We start from the raw sequence: 14,178 nt of genomic DNA on the forward strand, positions 1-14,178 counted from the left end.
ATGGTGGCGGGAAAGAGAGAGAAAATATGTTGATAAAAACAGTAACTTCTGTTAATCTACATTTTTCAGTCACTGTCTTAATTAAGAATGATGGAAAATATGTTGCAGTTTAATTGCATTGTTTCAAGAAATTCTAAGGCTGACAAATTTGGGACCATGTACACTTGGAAGGTAGAAGGGATTAAAGTGGTGATTTCTTCCAATTGGTGGATAACAATCAAAATTATGCTTTCCACAGACACCCCCCCACCCCCGCACAGATCCTAAACTCGGAAGACAAAGTAAGAATATCCTAGCACTTAACATGTTCAGCATGAAATGAGCTCTGAAAATTTTTTAAAGTGTTTAAAAACCTATGTATATGAGATAAATTTTAAATACAAAGACTTCACACAGGAGAAACAGTACTTTATCTGAAATTTCTGGTTGACATTTATGCTTGCAGAAAATATTTATGAAGGAATTTGGTAACAATCTTCAAATGATTTTCAGATGACCTTGTTTAAGACGGTAAAAGTTGTTTGCCGGAGTCAGTGTGAAGACACCTGAGATGTCTAGACTCGTGCCCTTTTCTCCTACTGGAGTTCAGTCATACATTCTCCAGGTTTCGTTTCTTTTTTTGAGGAAGTCTTTGCACTGATCCACAGCAAATCAATTAGAATGTATTTTCATTGCTTGAAGAGCCTTTGAGGGAAGCTGCAACATACGTGACAGCTTCCTATTTCCCACAGTTGACCATGGGTAACTCATTTTTAACCCCGACGCTGCATTTCTTACTTGCTCCCGTTTTTGGGGCCCTGGGCAGTTGGGGTCTTTGCCTGTGAGAAAGGAGGAAGTGATTCAGGGAACGGGGTGCCCTCTGCTCCCATGGCATGTAGCACAAACCACAGACTGACCTCTTTCTCCAGCCCTGGACTTAGAAACAAACAAAACAAAAGCACCCATCAGGTACTGACCAGCTACTCTCAGGGACTCAAACTCATGACTTAATTCAAACTGGTTTGATGATTTAGTCAGATAAATGGACGGTATCTTTGAATCAACTAGCCATTTTCTCTTCCATCAAGCATGATGTATGATATACCTGCAGCCTCAGGCCTTGTTATCCATCCCAGGGAAGAGGCCGACCTAACAATTTTAGCAGCTAAAGACGCTGCACTGCGTGTGCAGTGCCACTGAAACATCAACAAAACAAGATCTGTTCGCCCCAAAAGGCAGCGGAAATGTCCAAAGAGCTTTCCTAAGAGAACAAACTCGCCAGGTCTGTTCTAGCTGTGAAGTCTCACTGCTTCTTCTGCCTCCAGCCTCCCAAAATAAGAATGCCCTGAGAACCTGACCACAGCTGAAATACTGCCCATGTGATACCAGTCTCATAGTTTCAATTCTTCAATTTACAGTACATTAATACAGTCTTTAAATTACGTATTAGTAAGTAGAATCCTGAGGTCTCAAATTGCTGAGTAAATGGTCCATGTGACCTAACAGTCCAATGCTTTTGCTAGTATGAAGTTAGAGTGATTTTTTTAATGCCGCACATGAGGTCCAAAATAGTGACAGTACAGATTTCTCATGTGCTCCACACCTGGGACCACATAGAACTCTCAGTTTAAGTCATTAAGAAATGAAAGATTTTCCATCTCCTGAGGTTTCTGGGAATTCTGATGGGTGGATACATCCTCCTTTCACTCCCAACCCCCAATAGCAGGGCAGCCTCCTCCGAAAAGGCATTTGTCAAGAGGCACCAAAGTCTGGCCTGCTGAGCCTGGACCCCCTGTGGAGGGCTGAGGAAGAGGACACAGAAGAGGACAGGCATTAATTATCAGATTAGGCAGAGAGTAGAGTTCAGGCAGACACAGAGGCAGACAGAACCCACGGGCGTAATAAGTTGAAAGTTCCGAGTCAAGTCTTAGAGTTCAAAGAACATTAAATGAAGAATACGTAATACTGGGGGAGAAAAGGGAAGCGGTACCCGCCCGAGGGCCAATTGCCTCTCCAGCAGCGGCAAGCCTGTTCCTGGGCTCTCAGGACCATTTGTTCCATTACACAATCTCCTGAAGCCATTTAGAGAGAGCTCCAACAGCTGCCTGTACCAACACGACACATGGCTTCCCATCCCGACTCTTCGCTAATCCAGACGCTCCAACCATCTTTCCTTAAGATGCCATATGGTTGGCAGAAGCCTGTAGATCTAGCAGCACATCTGCTTGTACGTTTCTTCTTCCCTCCATCCCCCCAACAAAAGAGGGATAGAAGGCAGACCGAGGGGAGAGCATGCTTACATGCCTCTGCCTATACAGATATTTCTTCTTAAGCACTCCAACAACAACTAAAAAACTGCAAAAGAGATGACCAGGAATTATTCAGGGCTCAATCATTTTTAACTAGAGAACACACTTTTAATTTTTTTTTTTTTTTTTTTTTTTTGCTTGTTGATGCTATAAAAGAAGATCACAAAAACAAAGGGTGGACAGTCTCCTTCCTCCCAAGGATGGTGGCTTTAAAATCACTTCAGAGCTTTCTCCCTCTGGGAATCCTTGTGATGTTTTCTTGCCACAGGAGGGGGACAGCACCCTTGCCTGAATCTATTTCTTTTCTTTTCGGTCAAGGAAGACAGACAAGCTGAGAAACTAGCAGATACCCAGAGCCTGCTTTGTTAGCAAGCACAGCACGGCTGTATGCTAATGAGCCGGCACCGACACAGGGCTTTTTTGGTATGATGAGCAAAGATTGTTGACACCATCGAAATCCTGGCTCTCCTGGCCTGTGAGTGCACGGGCTGCCTCCTTGGAATCCAGCCCCCAGTGAGACAGGCTGCAAAAAAAAAAAAAAAAAAAAACTACTCTCCTAATGACTGAAATCTGGCCATTTATAACTTAGAGCAGTTGGGAAAAGTGGGGGCAGTAGAAAAATATTCCATCAGGCCAGTGATCGAAAACACACAGGTGAAAAGTACAGTTTTCTCCTGAGCTAGAAGTGAAACCTGGCGAGCACATGTGAGTGATGAAGTCCAGGATGCTGGCGTTAGGGGTGGAAACCCAAAAGGTGGAGTGGGGGGTGGTTCTGAGGGCCCAGCCCTGTCGGGGGCAGCTGCGGCACTTGATCCACATCTGGGCAGAAGGCACTGCACACCCGGGCCAGCCTCCTGGGTGGCATCATCTCAGGCACAGGTGACTGATCTCCCTGCAAATCTGTTTGGACCTCGTGTTGGTTAACCAGACATGGTTTTTCACGTGTGTGGAAATAGGATCCGGCGAAAAAGCAAAGCAAATATTCTACTGTTGCTAGACATTTTTTTCGTGTGTAACAAAGAAGGGTGGAAAGGGAAGTGACATGTTTTGAGTATGGTGCACGTTATCTGAAATACCCCTTTCCTTGCCCGGAAACTCTGAGAGATGGCCATTATTATTCCCGTTTAATAGATGAGGAGACTGAGGCTTAGAAGATTAAAAAAACACACACACACACTTTGGCAAAGCCCTGTAGCTAGGAAGGGCCCATACTGAAAAGCCCATGCCTCTCTCCCTACAATACGCTAGGTTCCAGATGCACACAGGCACGCGTCGGCAGATACATTACCTCATGAATATGCCCAGGGTCCAATATGCCAATCTGAGCAGATCACTGTTAGCTGGTGAGCAATAAGCTAGTTATCATTAGCATGCAGGCAGGGGCATCAAATTGTAAATTCAGTTTACTTGTAATCCACAATATGAATGAAAATTCATGTAACTGAAATGTAAAAACATGAGGAGTGACTGAAAAGGCATTGAAAATTATAATAAAAATCAGAATTTATCCATTCAAAAAAGTATGCCCTTCAAATTATTCACCTTGAGGACAGACAGCATGTGTATTTCAACCACACGGTCATTGCCTAGGACTCTGCTGACATGTTCTTTTATTTGGAACTGCCTTCATAGCCAAGGGCTTAGTGGCACAAATATCTTCTGTAGGTAGCTACATAATAAATTTGTGAGTGAGTATATATTAAGTATGTTTCATCAAAATCATACATTTTAACAAAAAAAAAGCATACAGTGGATGCTATACTACTCACAATGACACATCAACCTAAACTAGATAATACGAGCCCAGTTCAACCATTAATAAAGTCAACAAACTATTATCAGCAATTCTCAAGGTTATCATCATTGATCTGTGGTTGTGTAGAAGGATGAATTTGCATTTAAAATAAAACAGATCTGGGTTGAAATCTGAGCATGATCCTAAGCAAATCCTTGTAAGCCTGTTTCTTCACTGGCTATATGAAATACTACTGCGTCCCTCACAGGACTGTTGTGAGAATTAGAGCACGCACAGTGACTGGCACTGAGTGGATCCTCGGTAAATAAACACACATCATTATTATTTTCAGAGTGCTTTTCACATACATTAGCTCAGTAAACTCTGAAGCCCAGCCCTGTTTTGTAGGAAGTATTCCTTCAATCTAATGAGTGAGGCGATTGAGATTCAATAATAAAAATAACGAAAGCAATAAACAATATGTATTGAGCCCTTTCTATGTGCAGTTACTGTGTTAAATGCTTTTTCAGCCATTTTATTTTTATTAATTTTTTTTAGAGACAGGGTCTCCCTCTGTCATGCAGGCTGGAGTGCACTGGTGTGAATACAGCTCACTGTAGCCTCAAACTCCTGGGCTCAAGTGATCCTCCCATCTTGGTCTCCCAAAGCACTGGGTTTACAGGTATGAGCCATTGCATCTGGCCCCATTTTAAAATCTTAACATAAGGCTAGCACAGTGGCTCATACCTGTAAACCCAACACTGTGGGAGGCTAAGGTAGATGGATCATCTGAGGTCAGCAGTTCAAGACCAGCCTGACCCATATGGTGAAACCCTGTTTCTACTAAAAATACAAAAATTAGCCAGGCGTGGTGATGGGCACCTGTAGTCCCAGCTACTTGTGAGGCTGAGGCAGGAGAATTGCTTGAACCTGGGAGGCGGAGGTTGCAATGAGCCAAGACTGCACCACTGTACTCCAGCCTGGGAGACAGAGCAAGCTGTCTCAAAAAAAAAAAAAATCGTAACATCAACCCTTTGAAGAAGGTATTGATAATATTATATGATCCTCATTTTATGGACAGAGTAACTGAGGCTAAGAGATGCTACAATATCTTGCCTAGTTCACACGGGTTGTAAGTGGTAAAGCTAGAACACAATCCCAGGTCTGTCTTCTAAACCCATTATCACAGCAATGGCCGTAAAATCCTGTGCCTTTTGGTCCATACAACACTGTCCTTGGGTGAAACTCACCTAAAGCTAGTGGGCATTGACAAGGAAATTTTGTGGCACAAAAATCCTTGTCCTTACCACATTGCTGCGTAAACTCTATAGAGTCCACAGTTCAGTCATCCTATGTGTATGTTGACACACACTTATACACGTGTGTGAACGCTGGGTGCTCCCTACAGCATAGTTAAAAACGAAGGCAGTGTTCTTTGTAAGATGGCAGGACATGACATATGCATGTCAATACTTCACACACAAATAGACACCAACAAAGCTGTCATTATATATGTGGAATCTGATTTAACATCACTAAAATTGTCAAAAGTTTCTTATCAAGAGAACAGTCTTTCAGTAAAAATGAACTATCCATAGAAGGCTTCCAAATCAAAATTATTTGCAAGGGATGCTAGAACATTTGGAGGTTGCTGATCAGATGCTGACATGAAGAAATGTAAATGGGTGGAACTGAAATCTGGATTTGTGGTGCACATATGTGCTCAGCCAGACAACTCTCTCCGGATACAGCCTCTGGGCTTCCCTTGTGAACTCTCGTGTCTGCTGAGAGAGACAAGGATGCTGTCACCTCAGGGGGGTCTCTCTCCCATTCCGCTCACTCCCTCACTGTGTCTCCTATCTGATTGAAGCTGGACTGATTGCCATAAGCCAAGTGTCTCTCACTGGTTCTCACCTCTGGTACCGCAGCTTCCACACTCCTGATTCCATTGCTGACTTCAATCCAGTTCAAAGTGGAACAGGGAACAGGATTTAAAATAGACAAACAGGCCAGGCACGGTGGCTCAGGCCTGTAATCCCAGCACTTTGGGAGTCTGAGGTGGATGGATCACCTGAGGTCGGGAGATTGAGACCAGCCTGCCCAACATGGAGAAACCGTTTCTACTAAAATTACAAAAAATTAGCTGGGCGTGGTGGCGTGTGCCTGTAATCCCAGCTACCAGGGAGGCTGAGGCAGGAGAATCACTTGAACCCGGGAAGGGGAGGTTGCAGTGAGCCGAGATTGCGCCACTGCACTCCAGCCTGGGCAATAAGAGTGAAACTTCGTCTCAAAAAATAAAATAAAATAAAATAAAATAAAATAGACAAACAATTGAAAGCCTTTGCTATCTCTCCAACACTTCCAGAGTCATAAATCTTGGATCACATAATCAGTCAATGGTCAACAGCAGCGTCCAAGAGGGTCTGGGCACAAAAGGTTGTGAATGGAGATATGTTACTTGGAAGTCAGTGTGGTTTAGGCACACAGTGCCCCGCAGGTTTCCAACTTTAAGGGACTAAATCAGGAAGGCATCTGGAAAGGATTCTGGAATGTAGCATTAGGAAGTGGCACTCCTGTCCCTCAAAAGTGGAGACCTGCATATTGACTGTTCCACTGAAAGTGAGACTAAATTCCCCAGTGACAGACACCATCAATTATTTGCCTTTCGTTAACTTAATAGGCTGGAATAGTCCTGGATTTTACCGCAAAAACAGAAAGTTTTTATTCTGACTTTGCTAACAGTATAGGCGGAATGAGCTTTCCCTGTCGTCCGGACCAGAGGGCCTTTCCCTAGTCAGCTTGTCCACTCCGAATGGGAGCTGTGTAACATCTCCTCCCCTGGCATAATAGACTCTGATTTCCTATTACTGGCTGTTTCCTATATGGGTACTTTAAACAACTCCCCTGCCTAACGTTTGTTGAGTACTTACTATGTGCCCGCACTGTCGCTAACATTTCTATGTAGTAACTCATTCAATCCTTGAAAGAAGCCTGTGACATGGGTAACACAACTGTTATAATTTTACAGATGAAGAAGTTTAGGCCCACGTTAAGTAGCTTGCCCCAAAATCGCACAGGACAGAAATAGTAGACACAGGATCTGAACTTAAACTGCCTGGGTTCAGAATACACACTTTTAACTACTCTTCTCTCCAACGAATCTCAGAGACATTAAGTAGGAAAGGGTATGAGGCCCAGCCTGCCAGCCATGGGAATCTGTGACATTCATCCTCTCTGGGCCTGAATTTCTTCAAAGTAAAATTTAATGTTAACAATACTTCCACCTATGTTTCAAGGTTGTTAAAAGATCACCTATATCAAATAAATCAAATATTGATAGGTATCAAATGCCAGTTCTCACCATCTTCATCAGAGCCTCATAAACTGCTGTCCTTTGGGTGTTAACTGGGGCCCCAAAAATGGAAAACCAAAGTCCTTGGCTTTGCCAGTTAAATACGGGAGCAAAGACTTGCTCATACTGCATTGGTATTTCAATGCTTTTACCAAAATGGTCTCGGATGAACTGAATAAGTAATGAAGTTAGCCAGCCCCACTAAGATAGACAGTGACAGTCTGACCTAGAATAGGGTCTGGAAAAACCAGTGGCACCTTCTCTGCAGAAAGCCCTGAGGTCATGCTAGTCATCTGCCCATGGTACATCAGGATATTGAAAATAATACCAGACAACAGACTGGACACAGCGAACATGATGAAAAGGCAGATGAGATTATACACAAAAAAGAAATGCTGCCTTTCTGTTAGAGAGAGAAAAAAATTGTTAATACAGATGAACAGCTGTTTGGGAAGAAAACATTATTTCCCAAACCCAGACAAAGCTCTATTTATTACATTTCAGAGACATTTAAATTATAGTGTCTGAAAAACGATCCTAACATGGGTATCTGTGACACCTAAATTATCTGAAAATCTGAAAGGTTAAGCCGAAACAGAGGCTGTGTGAAGGACTGACATAGAGAAAGTTTTTTTTTCTGAAATGATGAGGTGAATAAATCCTTTGCAAGGCATAAGTGGATGAGTACTAAGTTTCAGGACTGAACTTTCTGAATCTCCAACAGAATAGTACATTCCCAATTTATTCCAAAATTCTAAATGCAAAATTCACTACTTCCATTGGCCTGGTGATATTCCTGTGTTCACACTGATTCTCCTGGCCCTCCACTGCCTCTAGCTCCAGGCTGGTCTCAGGTGCTCCACAGAAGGCCTGGTCACGCCTCTGTGGCCACAGTGCCAGGCCAGGGCTGTCATGGGAGGTGTTGGGCATGGCAGCCACTGAGGTAGGCCTGGGTATGAATTGTTCTGACCAGTCCTGACCCTCCCTAAAGAGACCATGACTCACCCATGCCTTTTCCTTGGACCAGCATGCACCCAGCCATCTCTAGGCATTTCTAGAGAGTAAACTGTCACACTTTAGTAAAAAAATCCTGGCTAAGGAGAAAGAAAACTGTATTTGGTAGGCCCTAGGAAAAGTGAAACGATGATCAGATGATCACACTGGGAGTCACTGCTGCAGCCCAGGGCAGACGTAATGCTGTGTCTCTGTCCAGTCAATTCAATTAAAACGCAGACTTTACAATGCAAAGACAACATAGAGAAGAATCCTCAAGTCTATAATCACCTGCGACATGTACTGATGCTTTCAATCTAGGTTTCCTCACAATGAGGCGACCAGGACTTGAATGCCAGTGGTCACCCAGCAGGAGTCTGGCTCACCCTAAGCAAGTATGCTTGCCTGCCTGCCTTTTTCCTTCATCACCTCCTTGTTTATTGCTCTGCCTTACCTCCTACACACCTCACAGGGTGTTGTACAGCTTAGTTAGTTTGCGAAGGCTTGCGATTTTTCTGATGAAAGGTGTTATGGTGTTATGTAAATACACAGTATTATTTTGTCTTTATTCCAGCAATACTGGTTTGAAATAGTTCAGTGTGTGTAAATATGTGTAATAATGTGTATTAATTTTTTTTTTTAGCAATTCCTTGGCATCCCAGTTAACGAAATGGCAGCAACCATACCTGCCTGATGAAATATTAAGTATGGTCTCAGAAAACTATTAATTGGTCTTTGTTCCTTTCAAATCAAATGCTAGCTATATTAGTCTGCTAGGCACTTGTAATCATCTGCTTGAATACTATATAGAATTACTAAGTTGTGACCTCCCATGAATAAAACAGAGGTATAAGCAAAGGTTAAGGTTTGTAACATAGCAACTAGCCCATCCCCGAGGATGGGAACAAGTGTATAAGCTCCCCCAAAACAATTCGTGAACTGGAAAACCTAAGCGTACGACGTTCGGAAAGAGCACCACCAATGCCACCAGGTGCTCCAAACTGTGATTTTCAGAAATAAATATCACTTTTAGGACCAGGTGTCAAACAGAGCCATGTTAATTTTGACAGCCACTTTTGTTCCCCGCTAGGAACACCACTTCATCGTACCATGTTAATTTTGGGGTCCAGAGGACCTGAGCACAGCAACCCAACATTCTACATAGGCCTCTGAATGAAGGGTTATTTTCAACCTTCTCTCTAGCCAATGACACTGACCTTGCTGACTCTCATGGGAACACTGACAGTTCACATCTACCCCTTGGATGGGTATTTCCAAGAGATTTCATTATTTAGACGGTCTAAGTGGGCATGTGCCCTATCAGCAGAATGATGTCACTACTCTCCCTATCAGAGATACTGGAGGACCACCCATGCCAACAGAGGCAAAGGCACAGGCTCTAAACTTATCATAAAGTCCAGAGCTCACATTCAAGTGCATCAGGGAGCTAACATTTGGGTGCAGGAGGCAGACAGTCACAGTGTACTGTGGTCAGAGCCATGTGTGGAGCACAGAAGGAGGAACAGGTCAGCATGAGGAGACCGGGAAGGGCTCTGTAGAGTGACGACAAACTCCCCATGAAGATGGGGAGAAGATGTCAGTGGACTGCTAAAAAACCTCAAGAAACTAATCACACGGTGGAGTTAATAAGTTACATTGCCATAGATAACATTTTTGTCACATATATTATTTTTTCCCTCTCAAGATAAAAATCTGCCTTTGGACCCATGATGTGAATGGATTGTGCTGTACTAGGCATTATAGGAAGCAACTTCTGTCAGGCTGGTTGTGGGGCTGGAGAGCCACAGGCGCAGTCCCGCTGGCTGGCTGGGTAGTCAGGAGGTCCAGCAAGGCACAGAACCATGTGCTGACACTGGGGATGATGGGACTGTCAGCCAGAAGTCACGTGCTTCTTCTCATTTTGGGTCTTAAGTCTAGAATGGTTTTCTAAAGTGTGCAATCCAAAAAAACATTAGAAGAGAAAGGCCTTATTCTCCTCTGCGTACGCTGCATCTCCTAAGGCATCAACCTCATCACTCCACAGGGCCCCTCCTGGTCTCATGCTGACCTGTTCCTTCTTCTGTGCTCCACACATGGCTCTGACCACAGTGCACGGTGACTGTCTGCCTCCTGCACTCAAATGTTAGCTTTCTGAGAGTCAGGACGGAATCCTGCTGGCACCCACAGCACCTAGCACAGTGTCCAGCACACGCAGGTGTTGAATGAAAGAATGCATTTTTAAGAACAGCATCGGTGGACCTGACTGGGTTTGGAAAGCACCTATTGGCCTGAGAGCAGATGTCCTTACAGGGTAAGGGTAAAGATTTATTTATCTTTTTAAATAGATGGCTTTCAAAGAATCACTGACAAAACCATTTCCACCTTTGGTTGAAGTAGAGAGTTGGTTGCATGTGTGGCAGTCATCTACTTTTTTTGCCTTCCAAGGAGACTAGGCTTTTTTTTTTTTTTTTTTGCCAAAAGAAAACTAGATGAGAGAAGGAAAACACCTTGGTGCAGAAAAGGCCTTGGGGACTTTCTAGCTAAACGATTTCGCTGGCAGCTGCTGAGGACCCAACAGCACTATGATTTTGCTAAAGCTGTTTAAATGCAATGCGCACATGGATGCTCGCCTCTTCTAGCTGTACAAAAGGTAGGAATTTTAAGGTAATGTAAAAAAATACAACATGAATTTATTCTACTCTTCATGCATTCGTTTTTGCTCAACAAATATTTTCTGAGCACCTACAATGTCTTCTCTACTGGGTACTGGGATACAGGGGAGAACAAGACAGCCAAGATTTCACTCCAAGGAGGATGTGTAGTTGTTAGCAAGATCACATTTGTGAGAAGGATGTGTGCATGACAGTGTTAGGAGGGACACCTCCCTGGTCACTATCCTTACCTTCACAGCCACCAGCCCCTTACCTAAAAAGGTACTGCTTTCTGCCATGTCTTTATATGCATGAGACGACTTTTGCTGTCATCTGTTTATTGAGGGTTATTTTTAGAGGCAGGGATGATAGGAATGAGAGCTTGCCACTCCACAGGTTCCTCCTCTTCTAGTTCACGCATCCCAGCTCGTGCAGTTGGGTGAGCCAGGTGACTGAGAAAGTCAGGAAGGACAGAAAGCAGTGGGCTCACTCCTCGGTCTGGTCCCAAAACCTTTCCTGCAACTCCCTTCATTCCCTCTTCGCTACACTGATGCTGGGTTGAGAAGTGGTGCAGAGAGGTTAAGGTAAAGAAATCTTAAAAACCAACAGGATAAGATCCATGTTTCACTTACCTGAAGTCCAGGTACCTCTTATGAGCTCTGACCACAGTGGCTACCAAAATATATTAGGTATTGGCCCTTCTCCTCAAAGAGGTCATGATCCATTTTGGCCTCGCGAAGACCTTTGCACATGGGAAGAAGCAGTGAATATGTGTGAGAGGGCTGTGGGCCGGTGGACGTGAATCTTAGAATCTAGAAGAGGACTTCATTCGAGAAAACATCTCCCTTGACTGTAAGGCATTATATAGTATTGATTTTTTAAAATGTACCATGGTACATTTAGATGCACCAATAGTCCAGAAATAAGGAATGGGATGAAAATGAAACAGACTGCCTCAGTTGGTAACAAAGGTTCCAATGAAATAAGCTTCAGGACTCAGCAGGATGGTCATGTAGCTCAACTCTGGCTGGCTGTGCCAAAAAAGAGAAAACATCTCTCATCAGTGCACGTTTTTTGAAGATGGAGAAAATGGACTTCTGAGACCTCTGGAAGACTCTGAAAGTCATGCCACAGACACAGTTACAAGGAACTGATAACTCCTCAAAACCATGCTGCAGGATTAAAGCAAAGACTTCAGATGCCACTCTCCCAACACAGAATTCACGGGGACCTCAAGGTCAGTGACACCTTTCAGAGCACAGACTGGAATATTTGGAGTGACCCAATGTACTTTCCCTTTGATCAACCTTACATTTGACTGCATTTTAGTAAATTATCCATGTAGTTGTATTTTGACAGCTCTCTTTACAGCAGTAAAACAAAATGTGTGCATCGCAAATGGCAAAGATTCAAATTTCAGCTATGTTTATCCAAAATAGCACTGAACTGCTTCTGTACTTATGCTATACTGCCTACAGCTTTACGGAAGGGAAGACAGATGGGATGAATTTAGCAGGGAAACAGCTGTGGCTCGAAGAAGAGACAAGCAAAAGTTTTGCTATCAGGCTTCATTATGTATCAAGGTACCAGTAAAATGTGTGTCCGTAAGGCAGCCAAAAAAGTGTTTTTCATTTGACTAGTGATAATTACCTTTTCTCAACAGCTGACAATGTTCTAAGTAGCATTAAACAGGTATAATAATTAAGCAGTAAGATACAAGTGTCAGTGCCTTGCTGGGAACTGTGGGTTTCTTCAGATGTGCCGGGAGGCACAGGCTAAGAGGCCACGGACCTCCACCAGCTGAGAAAGGGAACCAGCCTAACACGCTGCTGTCAGGAGTGCCACAGACGGGAAAAAGGAGAAAGAGCTACACAGGGAGGAGGGAAGCTGGGACTTACTGGTGTGACCACGACATTACTGAAACAGAGTTAAGTCAATGCTCATCTCCAGAATTTCCATCTCTTTCTAATAATAAACATGCCTCAGTCACACTTCGCTCTAGTCAGCTAGGGTGGCTCTACCTAGAGCTTGTGAAAATGGAAAATTGGGCTTTTTGTCCCCTGAATCATCTTTATCCATGTTAAAATCTCCAATCAGATGTTCTCCAAGACGGACTTGCTTCAACTTTCTGCGAACAGGAAATATCCAGTTTTGACATGGCTGGCATGGTGATAGCCACGTTTGAGTTGAGTGGATTGGGAGTGACCGTTCCCTGCCAGCACCAGTTCCATTCCTGCAGATGGCCTCAGGGAAAGCTGACAAACACGCCACCGGAATCCTCTGGTAGATCCTCCAGAGAAAGCAGTGCTGGCTACACACACTATGTGTTTAAAATAAGAAATCAACCATTTTGTGAAAAAAAGGTGCCTCTTTGCCTCAGGAGAGGCTTCTGTATTGGGTGACCAAAGAATAATTCAATGCATGAGCATTACTAACACCTGATGAATTGTTCTAATAAATAGATTCTTTACAAATCTAATGTATGTCATGCTGGTGAATAACATCATGTTCCACTCAGATCAATAACATTAATATTGCCATGGTAACAGAAGGAAGAAAAGCAGAGAAAACCTTAAAAAAGAACAAACAAAATAAGACCTATATGCAATAATCCCTTGAGTGACAGTGACATTTGGTAGTACAAATTTTCCTAAACAGCTTGGAATTACCACATCACCATTTATTACCATTGAGTGGTAATTTTAAAAAAAGCATTAGCATACTCAAAAGTGCAAACTGATTAGAAGCTTACTAGCTTCTTGAGGCCTAGGCAAGAGGAATACTTGTGGCCAGGAGGTCAAGACCAGCCTTGGGCAACGTGGTGAGCCCTCATTACTAGAAAAAATAAAAACAGCTGAGTGTGTTAATATGCCTGTAGTCCCAGCTACTCAAGAGGCTGAAGTGGGAAGGTCACTTCAGCTCAGGAGTTAAGGCTGCAATGAGCTATGATTGTGCCACTGCACTCCAGCCTGGGCAACTGAGTAAGACCCTGCTTCTTAAAAAACAAAACCTTACTCGCTTTCTAAATATTTTAGTATCGCCTTCTATTACCACTCTTTCAAAAGGTTGTGTTTCTTTCATTTTATGTACAATTATTTCTACCCACCCATTCCCCAAGCCTTTCTGAAGTACTCCTCCAGTCTTCAGTGACTAGTTTCT

General features: G+C 43.4%; 1 protein-coding gene across 6 annotated transcripts in view; it reads right to left on the reverse strand.

Moving 5' to 3' along the window:
• SDCCAG8 (SHH signaling and ciliogenesis regulator SDCCAG8) overlaps positions 1 to 14,178 on the reverse strand; it is a 251,444-nt gene that overhangs the window by 25,249 nt on the left and 212,017 nt on the right. The window contains exon 17 of one of the 6 annotated variants that reach the window (XM_017531942.2): positions 10,797 to 11,761. The exons of the other annotated variants lie outside the window; for them this stretch is intronic. Coding sequence (XP_017387431.1) covers positions 11,734 to 11,761 — 28 coding nt within the window. The 3' untranslated portion in view covers positions 10,797 to 11,733. Of the gene's footprint in view, positions 1 to 10,796; positions 11,762 to 14,178 lie in introns of those variants that run through there. 6 annotated transcript variants of the gene reach the window in all.

This window comes from Cebus imitator, unplaced genomic scaffold, assembly GCF_001604975.1.
Source record: "Cebus imitator isolate Cc_AM_T3 unplaced genomic scaffold, Cebus_imitator-1.0 Scaffold75, whole genome shotgun sequence".
Classification (NCBI taxonomy): domain Eukaryota; kingdom Metazoa; phylum Chordata; class Mammalia; order Primates; family Cebidae; genus Cebus; species Cebus imitator.